We start from the raw sequence: 22,372 nt of genomic DNA on the forward strand, positions 1-22,372 counted from the left end.
GAATTGAACTAGGGGGTTATAGTGATCTGACTGGTAAGAATGTGCTACTTTAATTAAAAACATTTTGCCTGTATTTTCTTTCTATTCTTACTGCCTTTGTAAAGATAAAAAGTTATTAAAAACAGTAACAAGTAAAACCACACCTAAATGCACTTCCTCATTTGTGGAGTGCAGTTGGGGTGTGGGGAAGGAGAGCAAGGAAGTTTTCACCCAAGGAATGGTTGGTAAAGATTATTCTAGAGTTTCTACCAACTGCCTTCTTTCAGAGGCACTGCTTGAAGGCTATCTGAAGTTGAATTTAAAAATAAGAGAAAGTTTACAAAGTTCATATTTTGTGCATTTATCTGCAGTCACTAAGGAACTGATGTGCTCTAGTTTTCTTACAATATAAGAAAGAAGAAAATGCTTGAGAATTTGAAAATAAAATGTTACATCATGGCCTTTCCCCAAGAGGCAAAGGCAATGACCTATTTTTTATTTATACTCTCCCAAGTTAAGATTTATCCTTTTGGCCAATGCAATACAATTAAGAGTCTAGAAATAAACCCATATAATTATGGTTAAACTGATTTTCAACAAGAGAGAAACTGGGAAAGAACAGTCTTTTCAACAACTATCGCTGGTAGAACTGCATATCCACGTGCACAAGAATGAAGTTGGATCCCTACCTTACATCATATTCAAAAATTAATTCAAAATGGATCAAAGAACTAAACGTAAGAGTTGAAATTATGAAACACTTAGGAGAAAATCTAGTGCAACCCTTCCTGACCTTGAAGAAGGCAATGGTTTCTTAGATATGGCATCTAAGGCACAAGCAATGACATACACATATATGTATATATGTATGTATATAAATACATATACAGGGCTTCATCAAATTAAGAAACTTTTGTGTTTCATAGGACACTAGCCAAGGAAGTGAAAAAACAGCCTATGGAATGAGATAAAACATTTGCAAATCATATCTGATAAAGGTCAAGTATCCAGAAGAATTCTTACAGCAATAAAAATTTCCTTAAAGAAGAGATACAACTGTTCAACTAGCACCTGAAAAAATGCTCAATTTCACTGGCCATCAGGGAAATGTCAATCAAAATGACAATGAGATATCACTTCATACCCATTGGGATGGTTATAACCAAAAAGTCAGACAATAACAAGCCTTGTGAGACTGTAGAGACATTGGAACTCTCAAACATTATTAGTGGGAATGTAAAATGGGGCCACTGCTTTGGAAAACAGTTTGGTAGTTCTTCAAAAAATTAAGCATAGCATAACCATGTAACACTGCAGTTCCACCCACAAGAAAACTGAAAGCACCTGTCCACACAAAAACTTGTACATGAATGTTCATGGCAGCACTACTTATAACAATCAAAAAGTGAACACAACTCAAATGTACATTAGTTGATTAATGGATAAGCAAAATGTGGTACAGCCATACAATGGAATACTAGGCAGCCATAAAAAGGAATGGAAAGCGCCAAAACATGCAACAATATGGCTAGCTTGAAAATATTATGCTAAACGAAAGAAGTCAGACACAAAAGGCTATATAATGTATTATTCCATTATGAAATAACCAGAATATGAAAATCCATAGACATAGAAGGCAGATTAATGCTGCCAGGAGCTAGAAAAAAAAGAATATAGGGAGTGACTGCTAATGGGTATGGGGTTTCTTTTAGGGATGGTACAAATGTTCTGGAATTAGATGATGGTAATGGTTGCACAGTGACAGACTTTATTTTCTTGGGCTCCATAATCACTGCAGATGATGACTGGAGCCATGAAATTAAAGGACGCTTGCTCTTTGGAAGAAAAGCTATGACAAACCTAGACAATGTATTAAAAACCAGAGATATTATTTTGCCTACCATCCATCTAGTTAAAGCTATGATTTTTCCAGGAGTCATGTATGGGTGTGAGAGTTGGACCATAAAGAAGGCTGAGCACTGAAGAATTGATGCTTTTGAACTGTGGCACTGGAGAAGACTCTTAAGAGTCCCTTGGACTACAAACAAGGAGATCCAACCAGTCCATCCTAAAGGAAATCAATCCTGAATATTCACTGGAGGGACTGATGCTGAGGCTGAAGCTCCAATACTTTGGCCACCTGATGTGAACAGCTGACTCACTGGAAAAGACCTTGATGCTGGGAAAGATTGAAGTCAGGAGGAGAAGGGGATGACAGAGGACGGGACAGTTGGATGGCATCACCGACTCAATGGACACGAGTTTGAGCAAACTCCGCAAGATGGTGAAGGACAGAAAAGCCTGGCATGTACAGTCCATGGGGTTGCAAAGAGTTGTACACGACTGAGCGACTCAACACCAACAATGGTTGCACAACCTTAAAAATACACTAAATTGTACACTACTGAATCGTATACTTGAGAAGGCTGAATTTCATGGTATGTGAATTATATGTCAATTAAAAGGTCAAAAAAAAAAAGAACAAAAAACCACGTATGCCTTTTGGCTTATATAAGCTTCAGCTAAAAGTCTGTGGCTATTAACTAGCTGCTACACACTGATTAAGATCTGTATTAGAAAACGTAAGCTAGAAGATGGAACTATTTTAAAACTGAGAACTTGCATTTCTTTAAAAAGTAAGTCACTTTCACAACCTATGTTTAGAAAGAGGAGCACATGTATTTTCTCTTACATATGCAAAGGCATTTGGAAAAGAGTATGGAATGTTGTTTGCTATATGGCAAATTTCCTCTACCTAGACCACTGTTTCTTAACCCTTCCTCACACTACAGTTCCTCAATGCTTTTTCACTGTGTCTTCTGTGTACTGACAAAAGCCAAGATTTTGCTGGGGTGTACACTTCAAATTTTGTTTTAATCAAAAACAAAAAATGAAACAAAACCTAAAAATAACAAAAACGCTTAAAAAATTGTGTTGAAACTATGTCAGCACCCTTTCTCTTCCCTGTACAACTGAGAATCACTCATGGGGACATTTTACAGTATTACCTTCTAATTGTAAGACCTGTGAATATTTGCACTTCTCACCATTTTCAAATAGTTAATTCCTCAAAACAGAAAATACAAAGGTGGCAACTTGTTTTCCTTTCAATTTATTGTGTTAAATGTGAAGCTGGTCAGGTATTAGTGACCAGTTCAGTTATGACACTAACCCCAAGATGCACAGGATAGTTCCAGCTCATCCCATAACAGAACAAAATAAGAGAAAAAAATGAAAATAACTTAAAGTTATTTTGGAAGAGTGGAAGAGTGCCTTAGAGTACAGAATGTTTCAAGGGTAAGTTGAAAAGTTAGGAGAGCAAGCAAGTTAACTATGTGGCTTAGAGCTCCTCCTAATGGCACAAACAAGGAATTCTCACCACAGAGACTTTCAACATTACTACAGTTCACTCAGTGAGACTGCAGAGGGAAAAAGGTGAGGAAACTCTAGGACTGCCCTTAGAAAAGGCTGTACAAAAAGCAGCAGGAGAAAGCCCAAATGATAAAAAGCATCACTTTTTTGCTTGTTTTTAAAGTCATTAGCCTTTAGTTAACATATATAGAAAAAATGGATGAGAAATTTGTGTAAGAAGAACATTAAGTTGAAAATACAATTTATTTGGAAAGTGAAGAAATTAGAAAGCAAGCAAAAAATCCACACTAGCTTGACAGGAGGCTTAACTGTGCCAGGTAGTATTACAAGAAAGAAACGGGCGACGAGATGAGGGAGAGAATCCGTAGCTAAGAAAGAATGGGCAGACTACAAACTCATTCCTGGGAAGAGTTCAGGGCAGCCTTGCTTATAAAACATATAATAATGGATTTTCTTAATTATGAACATTAAGTGTATTAATAATAATATCTATTGAATGGATACTTCAGCACACAATACAGTTTAAAAGGCCATGTTAAAATTCAAGCCAAAGTTTTAAGACAGGTAAGCATTTATTATTCACAAGGAAAAAAGTTATTTTTTAAATGGATGTTTTTCTACAGAAGAATTGATTTAAAAGATAAATCTGAATTTGACATGTGAATGGAATGTATTTACCCAGGAGAAAGCGCTATAATATCTCTGCCTAACTGGACAAAGGTAAATATTTCCACTTTTTTTTTTTTTGGCCACACCACGCAGCATGTGGGATCTTAGCTCCTCAAACAGGGACTGAATCTGCACCCCACCCACCCACCCCGGAAGCGTGGAGTCTTAACTACTGGACTGCAAGAGGGTTCCCAATATTTTTATTTTAAAATGTCGATGAATCACAGATTTGGGACAGCAGAGTTGGTATCCCAATCAACACTGGTATTTGCTCTCGCAGTAGAGATTTCCTTCATAACCATTCCTTTATAATGATTACCTTCTTATTAGAAATTGCCTTATTTTATGGCTAACATGTCAAAGCAGTCGGTTATTCCAGAGCTTAATTATGTAAAACTAAAGGTTTTTTGAATCCTACACACAAGCCCACATGACATTCCTGGTATCTGAGAAAACTGCTTTTCTAAAGGTCATGAACCTAAGGGGATCCCAGAAGGCTTGTTAAAAACAAGGCTTCAGGACCTAAATCAAAGGTGCCACACATCAGCAAATATTCAGAAAACAAAACTGTGGCTGTGCGCTTCTCTCTTCGCCTTGAGGTGAAAGGATTAGCCTACAAGACTTTGGGATTGTGAAACTGGGACCCCAAAGATGATCACCTCAGCAGTTAGGAAAGAAAAGGGGAAGCATTTCTGCCGTGGTTTTATGATCTCAATTCTTTAATCAGACTCTTCTTTTGTTACAAAGTTGGGTATAGACGTATGGAAAGAGAAAAAGACCACATCTGTCAGCCCCTTCCAGTCTCTCATGAAATAGCTCTGCTCCAGTAAATTCATAATTAAACATAACTTGATACTATTTTCTGGAATTAGGCATCCATTGCATTTATATAAATGTAAAGTGAATTTTAATACAATATATTGAAATACTACCAACTTATATGCTTTCCCATCTGGGCTACTTGGTTCAAACACAGAATTCAAAATTAAGGTGTAATGAACACTAGCTTTTACCTGGTAGATGTGCTTGTCTTCTCTACTGTGGACATGAGTCTCGCAAATGCATCAGTCACTTTGAGGCTTGAGGTGGAGATTTCCAGCTTAGAAGTTGTTAATTCATACAACTCTGGATCCACACCTTATAGTATAAAATGATAGTCAGTGATGGTGCGCTACAATGGCTCACTCAATTAGCCATAATCCAAGATGCAAAAGGCAATTATTCCGTAAACATCTGAGTCTTTATAAGTACAACACATCTTTAGAACACTGTAACACTGTATTTATTTTTTAAATTATAAATTCCACTTTTCAGAGTTTTTATAAAGTAGGAAAATACTTTTAAAATTCCACTTTGGTATAAATATAGCCTTAATTAATCTAACATTTATGTAGCAGATATCATTCAAATACTTCTAAAAAAAACTGTCTGCTATAGGAAACTCCCTAAGCACTGGATATGTCTGTGATACGAAAGTTAGCAATGTTTTACAAATAGAACGCACAATGATTTGTTACACAATATGACACCTCAATTTTTAAATGGACTGATTTAACTTCATTTTTTGAACCTCCATTTTCTCTTATTTCCATGACCATTTTTCCTCCGTATTTTCACTCATGCCCCCAAATTTGGAAGTTAATGTAAAGTCTCACATACACTAAATGATTTGGTTAATTTAAATACATTCAGACTATCTGAGGACATGAAATATTATCCAAAGAATTAAATTATTACTAAAGAAAAGTTATATACCACAATGTTCTTCTTTAGGTAAGAAGTGGGGAGGTAAAATATTTTCAGAAAAAGTGAATAAAAGCGCTACTTTTGAACAAAATGAAAATCGTCTCTATGGTTAATTATACTCCTAAAGTTTCACAGCTGAATCTAGTGGCTAACAGTTCAAATATCTTCTTAGAAAAATTCAAAATGAAGCTGAGTTCATTACGATTAGATTTATTGTAAAAGTCTAGTAAAATCCTTCCTGTCTGACTTCATTAAAATACACATACATATTTTAAAACTTCCTTGAATATTAATTCATATAAAATATGATGATTACAAAAAACAAGTAACAATTAAGTATTTTCAACTCATGCTAAGCTTAGGAAAATAAAGACAATCAGACAAAAATTTTTTAATTCTACCCTTTCTTTGGTTTCAGCAAATTCAGTAGTTTTGACTAGAAAAGCAGATTTCAAGTACAAATGTCTTGTAGTTTCACCAATTTCTACTTATTATTTCTTTAAAAAGTCTTAGGATCAGCAGATAAAATTATATATAAAAGAGTCATATATCGATGCTCACAAGTTTTCTCCTTTTAGGGTATTTCAAGGTTAAGAAGAAAATCGGAACTGCTTTCTATGAACCAACTTTGTAGCTGACTAGCAGATGTAAACACAGATCTCAGATGTTTACAGAAATTATACCAGCAAAAGCGGCTTTCACAGTTACCATGTTCAACAAGGGAGGAAGGCTATAGAAAATGTTGACTCTCCCAAGTTCTTAATAGTTCATTAAGGTACAGTTTCAAAATATAATTTAAAAGCCCCTTTCTTTGTATTTCTATAATAAGTATAAATATGCAGCTAAAAATGAAAAAATTTACAGATGCTTGTAAAGCAGGACCAAATGAACCCAAAGCACCTCCTTCCTCTACTGTGAAAGGTTTGATTCCAAGTAACCACAAAATTTAGGTAGATGGTGAATGCATAATGCAGAATAAACAATTGCATTCTGACTGGCAACAGGAAAGTGCTAGTGAAAATTTAGTTGGGTTTGTAAAACTGGCCACTTGGCTGTCAAACAGGGAAGTGGGAGATTGAAAAAAACAACAGCAAAACAAAACCCAAATCAACCTCCCCCAGCCCTCCAAAACCATTATCACCAAAAAAAAGTACTATGGCTATATTTTATATTTTTCAAAAACAAGATAACTACTCTACACAAAAAACTGGAGAGTAATTTTTTTTAATGGAAAAGATTCTTTTTTTTTTAACAGAACCTTAATGAGGCATAGTTTAGTTACAGAAAGAAAGCTAGCCAACCAAGTTCTATGCCAACCTCCTAGGTCTCAAACACAAAATAATTAAATAGCTGCAAGCTAAGACAAAATGACTTTCCCAGAAACAAGTCAGAAAAAGTCCAAGCAAGTGGTAAAATGGAATACTCAGGAAAGTGTTTACACCTACAACTTGATGGTAACTTTTAACAAAACCCAGTAGCAATAAAACAAGTCAAAGCATATTTATAGTAATCAGGTTTACACAGCAGTTAGAGCATAATGATGAAAAAATGGAACAAAAATATCTAAGAGGTTCCGAAATCAGGATCGCAATTGACCATGCTAATTTCACTTCCATTAAAGCTCTAAACCTCGGAAACTGCTTGCTCTTCTCCAAGCTGTGTATGTATACTGAACCTGGTTATCAGGTCATTTCTGTACTTCTTTATTTGGTCAGGTTATTTGTGCTCTTATGGATGATTTTTAACTGAGTTTGAAATGTAACCAAAAGTTAAATTTAAACCAGGTTTTTAGGCATCCAAAAATAGTGACCTCATTTAAGTTATCATACTGCTGCTGCTGCTAAGTCGCTTCAGTCGTGTCCGACTCTGTGCGACCCCATAGACGGCAGCCCACCAAGCTCCGCCATCCCTGGGATTCTCCAGGTAAGAATACTGGAGTGGGTTGCCATTTCCTTCTCCAGTGCATGAAAGGGAAAAGTGAAAGTGAAGTCGCTCAGTCGTGTCCGACTCTCAGCGACCCCATGGACTGTAGCCTACCAGGCTCCTCCGTCCATGGGATTTTCCAGGCAAGAGTACTGGAGTGGGGTGCCATTGCCTTCTCCGAAGTTACCATACAGTTCATGACAAAACAAAGCTGAGAGTAAATTAAAAATAGGAGCTTGGTTGGTGATGGACAAGGACGCCTGGCGTGCTGCAGTTCATGGGGTCGCAAAGAGTTGGACACGACTGAGCGACTGAACTGAACTGACTTCATTCTTGGGATTATAGTAATAAGGAAACTGATACACAAGTTTTTTGGTTCCCCCACCTCCCATTAAGGATTAAAAACTACTCATCCAGGTCATTCCATAGCTCACATGTATTTAGAAGTAATTCAAATAGTGAAATACCATATTGAAGTTAAAACCAGACACAGCTTAGTTTCTTATATGCTTGTAAAATCTTGGAAACAATGAAAATGATAACCAGGGGATTAGATTTGAGGAATCCAGTCATTCTACAAAACGGCCTTGGAACATCCTTATAATACAACCAGATTTCCATAACCAGACATGGAGATGGGCATCCTGGGTCCCAGCCTCACCCTTAGCTGATTATTCTCTTAGCTTCCCCCATTTTCCATTATAGCTCCTGAACTGCTAGAAGTGGGTGGCAGGGTTATCTAGTTGAATAGAACAAAACCAGCAAATTCTCAGGAACCAGGCTGGCTATCTACCTGATCCTAGTAGGGACCGAGAGGGACCCTCATTATGCATTCTGGGCATCAGCATCTACAGAGCACTGTAACAGCCGTCTGGTGATCAAAAGGCATGATTACCAGAGCACAAGTAGGGATGACAGAGAGTCATTAAAATCATATTAAATAAAATATAAACATAAAAATGTCATTATATTTTAATTTTTTATTCAGTTAGAAAATGACAAAGTACATTAGTCCTTGGGTCAATGAACTGAACTTTTGCCAGGCTGAACATTAACAGGCACTCCAATAAGTTTTAATTTCTAGCTTTTAGTATCTCACAGCAATTATTTTCTACTTCACCTTTAACATTTTTTTTTCCTCCATGGAAAACTAACAGTAAGCTTTCTATTCAAGAGCTACATAAAAACAGTAATAATTCTATGTGGGACTATATAACTAAGTGCTAGACTCCAACATTTTGGAACCTAACTATACATTTAGCAACACTAATAGATAACTAATTGAATGCTAGAATCTGTAAAGGTTCTATTATCACAGACACTATAATGTCACGGTGTACTAAAATATTCTTAAACATCTAAATTTGTATTTTTTCAAATGGCTTTGTAGAATATGCTTTAAAAAATAAGCATATAAAAGATCACATTTTCTGTTTACATGGGAAAAAAAAAACCCTGCCTTTAACTGTGTAAAGGACATTAGGGCTGTTTTATATCTAGAAACTACTTTCAGCTCTGACTATTACACTTTGACAAACCTTTCCTTAAAATACATTTTTCACATAAGTCACTTATTGTAGTCAGGTACTAGAAAATAACAGTAGATAGATGAAAGAAAAGTATTAGAAAGACATTACAGAGAACATAATCTATTTGTTTCCTTGTTTATAGGAAAGTCAAGTGATGTGCTCATGCTTTTAGTAAATATACTAGAATTGTGGTTTTAACACTCTGCTGACCTGGGATTGTGGTGCTGCTGCTAGAGCTACTGTCATCCACGGGCCCAAAGAAATCAAGGTTCAGAAGAGTGGAACCTCCACTAGCTTGAAATTCAGTGACCGTGTTGGTAGGCAGCCACACAGAAGGTAAGCCAAGGGAGGAGGGGTTATGTGTAAAAAGGGGTAAGACACACACTTGAACATGCAGGTTATAATTAGTAGTCATTACACATTTTAAAATCAACATTAAAACAATGCGTACAGTATTAGTTTTTCATTGCTAAGGACATTTCTAAAGTAACAGTTTAATTCAATGTACATTTTCTCATGTACAATGTAAATAATTTAACACTTAGTAAGGTTTTAGTTAGGAGTTCAGTTCTTTCAATCGAAACTTGAAGCCATACCAGAAAGACCAAGGGGGAAAGTGTACCCGTTAAAGGGAAACAATACTTTAATCTCAACCCAACATTAAATCACTGTACATGCCCAAATCAATCTTTTATGTTAGTAGTGTTGGTTTCTAATGAATGATTTTAAAAAGTGACAAAGTTGTCAGTTTCAGGACACGCACCAATACGTTAACTTAGTTTAAAATAAAATGAGGTAATAGAAATGTCATAACTGCCCTACCCTGATGTGCAACCTCAAGCTGTACTGTTCCCCTTTAACTCTGAAACAGTAATCAGAAATAGTATACATTTTTAAATAAGTTGTTTGTTAATAAAAAGCACGATGATTTGACTGAATAGGACACCAGACAACAGCAAAAGGTGCATCCAGGCTTTCCTTCAGCACTGTTATTCAATTGGATGCTTTCCAGATACCCTAGGCTCCCCCATTCTAAGGCAGAGCTGTTAAGAGTAACAGGTGTTTCAGGCCATGGCTAAAACAACTTATGAAGTATAAGGAGTAAGAATAATTGTACTTTAGAGTCTGATTAAAACTTGTGATATCAACACACAGGAAACCTAGTATTTTGTGTTATTAAAAAGACCCCACCTTATTAGAATAAGTTAATCCTTTCTCAGGATTTTCTTTTAAAGCCATAGGAGAAAGCAATTATTTCTGGAACTACCTACTAGTATTTTGAGATAAGTTTTAGAAAAGGAGCATGAAAATCATTCATTTTCCATTTGCATACAAGTGCTCTATAAAATATTATTAAGTCTGAAAACTACTTTGAGTCAATAAATATGGATCTATTTGCACATTGTTTCTGGTTAAATAATTGTGCTTTGTGTTTTAAAGCAGCCTCTAGACACAAGACTTGGCATCCAAGAAAATTCCATAAACTAAAACTACAGAAAAAAATTTCAAATAAATTGGTCTACCTAAAATGTTATTTAACCTACCTAGATATTTGTGAGAAATAAAGAAGCTTATCTTTGACTTAAGATAAAAAGAAACTAAAATTTTATCTGGTTACTACTACTTATATATGGACATTAATACTGTTAATAATAGTAACGGCTGGTTTCTTGAGCAATTACTATTCAGAAAGAAAGCCTGAATTTCCAAAGATAAGAAGTTATGTTCAAACAAAAATGGAAATCAGCAGAGAGAAGTCTGTCTGAACTTTGTAGCTTTCTTAACTCTAGCTCTGGTGCTAGAGGCTCTACGGAGAGACGTACCATCTAAAGGGTTAGTAAGGCCACTGCTACTCCAGTCAAACTGGACGGGTGGTAGAGACTCCTAGAGTTGAAAACCAAAAAATCAAAATTAATCAGTATAGGTTGTAGCAACATAAAGAATCCTTAAAAACAGAACAAAACACTATTACAGCAAGATCATTAGGCAATAAAATACCTAAAGACAAAGTTGGGATAATTTACAATTTCAGAAGGTTATCTATAAATATTAACACAAACTGAAATTGCAAAATTTATAAACAGTACAGCTTGTTGACATTAAAAATGGTGTATCTGAGAAATGGAATTATCTTACGTTTTCAAACAGAAGTTTATAGACTGATTCTATATCAAGATTTCAATCTATTCTCCAATCATAATTTAAACTACTGGCTTGAAAACCTCACTGATCTTTTTTCACTAAAGAGTGATCTATTTTATTATAAACATGGATGTTAATTTATTTGGTTTCCTTATATATATACAATTTTTTTTAAAAAACTTATAACCTTCTCTAATTTAGAGATTACTTATAATCAGTATTAGAATTTAATTTTTAAAATAATGTACTGAAAAGTATACTCAGAACTCATTTGAATATTCTACGTTTAAAAACTCTGTTAACTGCCAAACACATAAAGATAAAATAAGCAAATGATAAATATAAGACGGAAGGTATTAAGAAACATTTTAAAAATGATCCATGCTTTATTTTAAGAATATTTCTGACGGGAAAAAAATGCATTTTCTTCATTTTCTTCTTTTATTTTGGTCATGGTGTTGGCAACACTTATTGAAATAACCTTTTACTAGACTCTTACTATCAACATGTTATCATCTTTTTTTTTTCTGTTTTGCTCACTGTAAAGTAGGCACTTATTAAAACTTTATAATTATTTTTTCTCTGTAGACAAAGACACTGTTCCCTGTAGGAAAGGAACATGAATTGGCTAATTTTGAAAGTCTAACCCCATGATATTATAATATAATTTCTTTGATAACCAATGATGGGCATGTTACTATAAGCATTTGGTCTCCCCCATATCAAGTCAGGCCTGGAGATATAAACAAAGTACTGGTAATAGCGGCAGCCAGGATTAGAGAGAGGTGGAATGGGGGGTTGGTTGGGGGGATGGAAGAATGCTGTATCTTGATTGTGGTGGTGGTCACGTGAAAAAATAGCATAGAACTATACACACATATTGAGCAAATGTCATATTCTTGGTTTTGATATTATTCTATAATTATGTAAAATGTGATTGTGGGGAAAACTGGTGAAGATACAAGGCACCTCTTCTGTATGGTCTTTGCAACTTCCTGTAAATCTATAATTGTTTCAAATAAAAGTTTTAAAAATCCTTGTGAAAATCTAGTTCATAACCTACCTGCAAGACTGATAAATAACATTTATAAAAGATCTTCTTTAGCTGATCTCAAAAACAAACAAAAAGCTCTAGGTATTCCAACGGATTCAACTTGTTCTACTTCTCAATCAGGAAAACCTTTAGAACTATTCAATACTGACTGGATGGACAAAACTCAGATTTTTGTAATAACAAAATTTCTGGGTAAAGCTAAGCAAAGCTCTTTCATTAACATGTTTTATCTAAACGATGTCAAGTACCTGGATGTTTTGAAATATTTCAATGATTTTCTGGAATTTTACTTTTCACAGACATGTATGGCATTTTGAAGACACAACCAATACTATAATAATGAGGTACTAAATCATGAATCAAAATTTAGTGGAATTGAGACAGATGAAAAACAGATACCTAAATAATTACAGGTTAACTAATGGCACTGACAAGCAGGCAACTCAAAGAGAAGGCACTGGAATGAAACATTTAAAAACAACTTTATGTGGCATGAATGATTACTGCAGAGATGAAAGGAGACAAGTTGATAATAAAAAGAGGGAGAAAGAAAAGGCTAGAGACAGGAGACTTTGGTTCTAGTCCTAAGTACAGCACTGACATGTGATTTTAGGTAAATTACTTAGTCTTTCCAAATATGTTTTCTAATTGTAAAACGAGAGTACAGAGCTAGACTGTCATTTTTTTCTTTCTTCTAGCTCTAAAATTCTGATTCACAACTGAAATAGCAACATAAAGCAGCCTAAGAGAGGAAATTTGCTGGTGGTAACCAGCTGGATAACTGCTAGCCAGGGAGCTGACTACACTCGGCAGTGACTAAAGTATGGTTAACATCCTAACCTTCCTAAGAGGGACTCAGTATGGCACTGTGATTGGTGTGACCTTGAAATTCAGTGGAAAAAGATGTCAACAACAACAAAAAGTATCACTACCTGCTTTTTATTTGTAAACTTTTTTTTTTTTTAGGTAAAATTATCTTTTTAAAAAAACCCCACATTAAGAGATATCAGTAAAATACTGAATTTCTAAACAAGAGATGTAATGCCAATAAGACTGATGAGTACAAACTCATTTGAAAGAAAAGATAAAAATTTAGTGGGTACCAAACTGAAATAGAAAAGACATGCAGTCATAATGAGAATTATGCCACTATGCTAAGTTTGAAAGTCACTGTTCAAGGATGCCAAAACATAAAAGGAAAGTTTGCCATACACTTTTTTGGGAAAAAAAATTCAGGTATTGAACAGGTCTTTGCTGACACATTTTGCTAAGCTTCTAGCACTAATGTTTATGGTTGTTTCATCTGAAAATTATCATTAGGAGGAAGACTGAATAGCCAAAATGTTATGTGAAAAATTATAGATACATTGTGTGCCAAGGAAGAGTGGTAAGAAATGTACTTTATATGGAGAACCTTTAGAATGCATTTCAATGTTTGTTGAGTATTTTAACCTTAATAAAAAGTATGGAGCCAAGCAAAGATCATGTAATTTAGTGATGGAGGCCAGGCATCTCAGCACAAAATTCTGATATGCATGCTGAAATCTTCAGTTTGAATATTAGAAAGCAGACCTACATAGGCTCAAGTTAATTCAGAAATAACTCTGAAATTCCATTGGGAAATACTGTTTTCACTGGTTTTCCAAAGCCTAAAAACTAAAGTCAATGAGGATCACCAAATACCATAAAAAGTATAGAATAAACTTGTTAATTCAATATTGATGTGTATTTTTTAAAAAAGAGAAATGTGTACGTGAAACAGAATAAAAGGAAGTACTTGATTAAAAAGAGCTTTTAAAAAATATAAATAGCGAGAGACCAAGTTCCATCTTCCAGCAAAAAAGTTACATATGCTTCAATGTCACTGAAAATTCCCATACTTGCCTATAACTAGTGAGACAGTCCTTAGATTACAAGTACATAGGGGTCTATATGTATGTACAGAGATGGCAGCAGCTGAATCCTTGTGGAGCTGCAACTAACCGCCATCAAATTAATCCACGTTGATTTCTACTAAAAATCTTCCATCAAATTAACACACATGCTTTTTACTAGGTTATCTAGACTTTTAATCAAGTCTATAATTAAATTATATAGAGGTATGACTAGGCAAAAATGACAGGTGATAGCTAACTAATAAAATAAGCAATAGCTTATGGGGTTGTAATACATGGAAGTGGTTGGATGGAGGAGAAGAGGAGAAGGAGGCAAGGAAAAGTAACAAGTGGCTCAAATTAAGAACAGCTCAAATTACTTTCCTAACACCTAGCACTGCAGGAATAAGAATGCTGACTGAGGCAGCAGTGAGAACGCGCTTAATTGTGGACTCTGCACAGACACGGCGTGAGGAGAGCTGACAGCCAGAGGGCGATCGATACGCAGCCGATGAAGGGAGGAGCGCTGAGGACAGAGTCAGCCTGCTGAGACAGTTTGCCCAGGCACCTTGCCTGTTGCCCAATCAATAAGGCCGGGTATTTTAAGCGTTAGGTCTCCATGCCCACAGATTCAGTGACAGTAATAAACTGGTTTCAGAGAGACACTGAAGCTAAGCTCAAGTATAAACCACAGTGGTACACGGCAGTAATATCACATGTTTCTTGAAACACACCTAAAAAGGCAGGACCCTGCTTTACAAAATCATTTGCCAAAGTATGTTCTTCAAAACACTAGTTCTACAGGTGTTATAAACTCTTCTTCCCTGATCCCTACAGAACAGGGTTCTATGCCCAAGTAAATTTGAGAAATGAAATAAAATTAAATAGGGTTATTCACTGCAGGATTTTTCAGAGTCCTTAATGTATGTGTTGTGAACCTCCAAGGGTTGTTTAGGGTTTGATATGAAATATTTCCCAAACTCACTTCACTATGGAACCCTTCTTTAGTGAAGCAATTCTGGGGATTAGTGTTCAGTGGAACACATCTTGGGAAAGGGTGTCCAAACATGCATTTTTGTGTTAGACATAATTAGTGATGATATTTAAGGTTAAGAAATGACAAACACAGCAAGAATATATTTTAGAAATGGTAATGTTCATTAAGAACATTAATATTTTAAAAAATAATTTTAACCTGCACCAAGTCAGTTGCTAACCTGATGTCAAAAAAGTAAGCAAACCAAAGAGGCTATGTTAGCCCCGGAAAAAAGTGAGAGGAAAGGCTTTAATATTAAATATATTTGACTGAAATATGATCTGTGCTTAAATGTGCCAAAGAAGTAAAGGGTAAGAAGGGTAAGAGAGCCTTCTTTTTTTCTTAATCCATACAAAATTTTGTTAAAGGCTGTATCATTTTCAACTTAATAGATTTATTCAAACTCTTAAAACAATAGTTATTGATGTAATAACACACCTAAATTTTATAACTTTATAAAATATTTGCAAGCTTCAGGAAAAACAAATAATGGCATACTTGAAGAGCTGGTATAAATGCAATGTTTTCTTTTTTTGAAAATCCAGCACTTACCAGATTTATGTCTCAGTAATAATGATCATACAATGTACCAGCTGTAAGCGATTTTTTGCTTCCTTCAAAGTTCTTATTTTATAAATAAAAAGACTAAGGCCTAGATAGGTTTAAAGGACTTACCCATCACCAGCCAGTTCTCAAACTGTCTTTTCTACTTTTTAAAATTAAAGAGAATTTTCTCATTGTATTTCAAAGGATGTTAATAAGAACTGAAACCACATCTATCATGAAACTAAATTTTTTAAATATTTAAAAAATGAAAAGTTATATATATTAAGGGAAACAACAATGTGTGTGGACATATGTGTATATACATGCATAAATGTATCTACATACATCCAGATATTTTTACCTGGAATTGGTCAGATGTACATGTGTTCATTTCTGGTGACATAGTGGTGGTCTGACCGATGGAAGCAATTTTTTCTGCAGCAGATAGTGGTTTCAGTGGTTCCTTGGTGGGCTCTAACATACCCTGAAAAAGGCATATTAGCTATTAGTTGGGGGAAGGATCAGGCCATAAACTTCACAAGAAAGTTAATCTAGCAGAAAGCAGAAAGAAAACAGGTCATTTGGAAAATACTGAAGACAAAATGGGAACTAGTCTTAAATTTTGTTTAGTGAAAATCTTACAGCACTCTAATGGGAAATATTTCATAATAATACCTTTGTAATCCAAACTTTTTGAAATAAGACCTTGTAAATTTAAACTGGATTTGCTTTAGAGTGCCTAGTTATACTGTCACACAAATGTACAAACGCATAGAATGGTGGGGGAGGGGAAGTGGCAAGCAAAACAGTATATTACATCCATGTCCTGAGAATCCAATACTGTTCTGATGTTTCAGACGTAAAACTGCAGGAAAGGGCACTCTTCATACACATTACACCACGGTGGTACTTGGAGAGGTGGGAGTGGATTCTAAACACACCATATAGTGTGATGACATCCATATGCTACAATGTGAATTTAGTGTCTGATCCTTGCTCACTACAGGATGGGAGCCTTAGTTCTTTGGACTGGCAAAGCAGAGGCACAGTCATTTCAGAGGGGAAACCATCTTATATGTTCCACTAGGCATGTTACGAATCTAACACACTTTCAGTAAGAGAGAAAGACATTCAAGATGGGTGTAGAAACAAAGAAGAAAAAAAAAAAAATCAGCACTTTGTATCTGTGTTCTACCAAACACTAAAAATAATGTGTTATTTTCATGCCAGGTTACTGGCATGAAAGAAGGCCCAAGCTTTTCAAATTTTAGAATAATAACTTGACAAGCTCTTGAATAGTTATCAATCAGATAAAAGTCTACTTTTACTGGGCGGAGGGAGAGCGGGGCGGGGAAGCTGCTAAGTCTAACAATTTTACAGTTAGAATCTATACATTTCTCAAAACAAAGCTTTCAGGAGAATCCCCCTACTTTCATAAAATTGAGCATAAGCTAAAATATATAATTTACATATATATCAATAGTTCTTAACAACAGTACGTGTGAAAGGCTTTAATCCAGCATCTTGAAAAATGAAAATAAATTCATGGTCTAATTCAATGTCATATACATTATAAAGACGTGTGCCCTTCTAGAAAGACTCCATGCGTTTGGTAAACGATTACTAGTCTTAGCCAACTTTTCTAATGTGAACTCCTCCTAAAACCAGTGGTTCTCAAAGCGGTCCCCATCAGTAGCTCCTCTATCATCTGGGAACTTCTCCTACCCTAGACCTACTGAATAAGAAACTATGGAGGTGGTACCCAGAATTCTGTGTTGTTGTCTTCCAAGCAATTCTAATGCACATCAAAGTCTCAGAACCAGTGACTTAAATGACTACTTCAGGTACTATTCCTCCAGACGAGATCAAAAGATATTGAACATCTCATGTGTGTAAACCACTATGGAAAAAATTCAGGTATCATTAAAATTTGAAATCAGATAACCCAGATATGAAAAAGAATGCTTCTAAATGTAAGGCATCAAAAAGAGGGAGGAGGAGGTGATATATTCACTAAAACAACTTTGGTATTAAAAGCTTACAAAAATGGTAAAACTATATTACTAATAAAAGGTTGTAATTAAGAGAGGGGAAAAAAGGCATAGATATGAGTCTTGAACTCTTCATAAAACAAAAAAATTGGCTAATGTGCTCAGTCTAACACAGAAGCATTAAATAGGTTACTGTCCCCAACATGCAGAATGAAAGAGCCCACAAATTAAATTCCTACTTCCTATTCAGAATGTGACAATAACACCACCAACAATCTCTAGAAAGCTATTTCTTGAAAAAGAGATCCAAATAACCAGAAAGTTAAAGAAACATTATGGACTATATTTATCTACAACATAAAAGAAAGCAGGGATGATCAAGGTGTTTTGAAAATACAAGATAACCATTCACAAAGGAGCAGAAATTGATTTTTAAAAAAAGCTCAAAGAAGCTTTTGTCCAATCTCACAAAACAAACCACCAAAAACAAAACAAAGCAAAATTTCAATTCAGTAAAAATAATTAGAGCTTATTCATAGAGAAGTTTGCAGATTAAAATAAGGTCAAGTTCCACAGCAAATTCATTTTCACATGCATATAAAGGGTTTTGGTTTTTTTGTCGTTGTTTCTTAAACATAGTATTTTTTTCCTTATTTTCAAGTTATTGGTGAAAAAATTTTTAAATATTTTTAGTTTAGTAGACAGGACATTTTTATGCACCAATAACTCAAAGACATGCCAAAAACCACAAACACATCAAACTTTAAAATGTGACTGAGTCTTGATAAGGTACAGAATGAAAATTCCTCAGTTTTCCTGGACTACCTGGTATATCTGAAAAAACAAAATTTAACATGTTTAAAACATTAATGGAAAAACTAAGGACCAATTATGGGTCCTGGTTCATTTTCATTTGTTATAATTTGCTATCTCCAACCTTTTGTATATATCCATGGCTTCAACATTGCATTATTTAAAAATAATCAGAAATGCATTTAAACAAATGATATCTAAGGCTTCAGATACTTCAGTTTCTTCTTTTCAAAAGCAAATTAAAAGAGAGAGACTTCCAAAAGTGAATTTTACAAAAGTTATAAACACTAATAGTACTAAAAGTGTCTGTAATAAATAAAATACAGAAAAATGTCCTCAGATCAAGACTTGAAGGGATTTGAGATCAAAAAAGGATATTATTGTATTTATTCTCTTAATGGTCCCATACCATACCTTAAAATACACTTTCCATGTCATGCTATGTAAGATGATTTTACAGAATAAATGCAACAATAATAAATACATGCAAAAGCATCATTGTACTTACCAATCCTGCTGCATACATGGGCACTATAACAGGTTGCTTCTTATTGCCCGTGAAGAGCTACATATGTATGTTAGAGAGAAGGAATATATATTTAGAGAAGGACTTGTCATACAATGAAACAGTTTCCAAAATACTCTTGTAATGCTTTATTATATACACTATGAGTGAAAAATTGAAGAAATTGTTAAATTGCCCTTATGGGATTATAGTTTTGATCTCCTAGCCCAATTCCTTCATCTCATAGTTAAGGAAAAACACTAAAATATCTTTTTCTAAAGATAAGAAATTTCAGAGAAAAATCTAGATAGATTTACACTTAGAAGTTGGCATATTTAAAATAAATGAACATTTAAACAAATGAGTATCTATTTTTCTGAGAAACTAGTTTATCATAATTTGTACAGAGGTCTGAAAGAATTTAAAAACATCATAAGTTCATCAAAGGATTTTCTAAGGTACTAATAAACTTACAATGTTCCGGGTGTCTATTCCCAGGGAGCATAAAAGTTTCTTGTTGCTATGGGAGCCACCCCACTGATATCTCAAGCCATGTGCATCATGGACGTCCTGTAGTTCGGTCCACACATCCAGCAGTTCCCTGCAAAGGTCACAACACAATGAAGCCACCAAAAATGGGTTACTCAGTAGCTTTCACCATGACTTCTACTTTTAAAGTGACTATAAAATATTATACATTCTAATTAATCTTGTGTCTAACATGAGTATATATATATATACCTATTACCTGAATGAAATCAAGAGCCAACATTTAGTCATTAGGAAAGCAACTAAGTTAAACTCATCTGAAACAATCAAGCAAAAATTTAGCCTGCATGTTATTCTTATTTAATTTTAAAACAAAAGCATTTAAAAGGAGAGTAGAAATCACTGAGCACTTTACCATCTTACTAGAGCTATTTAATGTTTTCTCCTTGAGTCTTGACCCACACACACACAGTTGGAATCACAGGATACATAAAATTCTGTATTCTTTTTTCAGACTTTAAGCATTTCCTTATCTACATATGTACCTTTTTCAATGGTTTATTATGTCCTATTAGACAGATGCATCATCATTTATTTAGCCACAATCCTATAGTTTTAATTAAGTTGTTTTTACTGTTGGCTCCTATTGCTAGTAAGGCAAGAATATCTTCCTGTAGTTTACAGTGTGTTACTGTAGAATTCTGTTATTTCCTTAGAATGAATCTCTTGGGTCTAAGAGTATGAACTGTCCGTACAGCTAGCATATTTTTAAAAAACATATCTAAATGGTTTAAAGATGGCAAAACATCAATCTTTTTATCTCCTGTTATTCTCAGAAATCACCCCAAAACAAAAGTCAAGAAGCAAAAATAATATTCATCTTAAATGAAATTAAGAAATACTGCCTCCAGAGGTGGTGAGTAATGAAATGTAAGAGAAGCATCTAGGAATAACTTTGAAATTAAAATTAGAAAGTCAATCTAGACCCTCTAACATCTAAAAATTAACAGCAGTTCCAGAAAGAAAACAGAGGCATAGGAGGGAAGGTAGCTGGCACTGTAAGACAACTGCTCAATGATGAACAGAAGCTTCCTGATGGAAAGGTTGTGCCTAGTACTCAGTCAGATGAATGAAAAAAGACCCACACCAAGATACTTCATTGTAAAACATCAAAATACCAGCAATGAAAGACTCTAAATTATAAATGTGAAGTGTGGGTAGAATAAAGTAAAATTTTACCTCCTGGGAACCTTTTCTTCCCCGCCCCCCACCTTCCCCTCAAGGAGGCTATTAGAGGATGTGCTTCACCAAAATGGGATTTAACTGAAGGGAAGTCCCAAGACAGCATGTGATAGGAGGCCTAGACTGATCTATTCCAGATTGGAAGGAACTGGAAGATGGAAGACTCCAGGTAAAAAATGGATTGGCCAGTTTGACAGGTCTTATCACAAGTAAAACTATTCACAGGCTATTGGAGGGTAGGGACAGATTTAGCGAGTTAAAAAAAAAAAAAAGAGGAAATCATTAAATCCAGGAAAAAAGTGTACTATAAAAGAAATAGTGGCTTAGCTTTGAACACTATTTACATGATCATAATAATGAAAATACCAAATAACAATTTAACCAAAAACTATGACATAAGTGTATTGGGAAGATGAAGGAAGGAAAACAGCAGATGTAAGATCTAAATTCTCATCTATCAACCTAGGAAAAAAAAATAATATATAAAAATTTGACTGAATAGAATAGTGCTTTAGAAATTTTTTTAAAAAAAGCTCAAAAGTGGAGAGGTAGAGAGATTTTTTACCTACATCTTTAGGCACAATGCGATTTTTTATTAAACAAGTTAATGTTTTAGAACCTTAACAGTTTAAGATAACCTTAGATAACCTTATAATAAATTAGAACAGTCAAACTAACACACATACAAGTAGACCTAAAAAGTGTCTACTACTCACCCACTTTCCACTGAGGCCTCTCTAGTTTTTATTGGCAGGGTGCTTGTTTCCAGCAAGTGCTTCAGGGAAGTAACTTCTTCTTCAGTATCAGTGACAAATACGGAAGGAAAACATGCTTCGAAAATTCGCTCCAGGCGGTTTAGTAAAGCTGTCTGCATCAAAACACCCCCAAAAAGTTTATTTTCACTTTCATAATTTTAACAGTCACAGCTTTATCATTAAATATACACACACACCCACAGACCGATATTCTGCCCACTGCTAAGGTGTGGAGGAACTACTAGACAGATACAGGAAGCACCAAGTGAAAGAAGCGTAACTACTCATAAAGAAAGAAAGTGAAGTCGCTCAGTCGTGTCAGACTCTTTGCGACCCCATGGACTGAAGCCTGCCAGGCTCCTCCATCCATGGGATTTTCCAGGCAAGAGTACTGCAGCAGGTTTCCATTTTCTTCTCCAGGGGATCTTCCCAACCCAGGGATTGAACTCGGGTCTACCTGCATTGTAGGCAAACGCTTTACTGTCTGAGCCACCAGGGAAGATAACTACTCATAGTAACTTTTAAATAATTGTGGTGATACAATGGTGACAAATAAATGTAGTTACACACCAAGCATTATGCCTGTCACTTTACAAACATAACCTTATTTAATTGGCTACAAAATTCTACAAAGAAGAAATTATTACCCCATTATACAGTGAGAAAGCAATCAAAGTTTGAATTATCTTCCCAAGCAAAAACAAACC

General features: G+C 34.9%; 1 protein-coding gene across 17 annotated transcripts in view; it reads right to left on the reverse strand.

The window, feature by feature from the left end:
• AFTPH (aftiphilin) overlaps positions 1 to 22,372 on the reverse strand; it is a 70,322-nt gene that overhangs the window by 3,238 nt on the left and 44,712 nt on the right. For 3 of the 17 annotated variants that reach the window (XM_081588328.1, XM_081588330.1, XM_081588329.1), the window contains exons 3-9: positions 21,627 to 21,778; positions 19,654 to 19,780; positions 19,183 to 19,239; positions 16,232 to 16,354; positions 11,042 to 11,102; positions 9,429 to 9,512; positions 5,034 to 5,157 (exon numbers count right to left, since the gene is read on the reverse strand). In XM_081588328.1, the coding sequence (XP_081444454.1) occupies positions 5,034 to 5,157; positions 9,429 to 9,512; positions 11,042 to 11,102; positions 16,232 to 16,354; positions 19,183 to 19,239; positions 19,654 to 19,780; positions 21,627 to 21,778 (728 nt within the window). Of the gene's footprint in view, positions 1 to 5,033; positions 5,192 to 9,428; positions 10,081 to 11,041; positions 11,103 to 16,193; positions 16,355 to 19,182; positions 19,240 to 19,653; positions 19,781 to 21,626; positions 21,779 to 22,372 lie in introns of all 17 variants that reach the window. The other 14 variants (XM_081588331.1, XM_081588333.1, XM_081588332.1 and 11 more) reach the window with 11 other exon arrangements.

The sequence above is a fragment of the Giraffa tippelskirchi genome, chromosome 4 (genome assembly GCF_054371585.1).
Source record: "Giraffa tippelskirchi isolate mGirTip1 chromosome 4, T2T-mGirTip1v1.2.pri, whole genome shotgun sequence".
In the NCBI taxonomy this organism is placed as follows: Eukaryota; Metazoa; Chordata; class Mammalia; order Artiodactyla; family Giraffidae; genus Giraffa; species Giraffa tippelskirchi.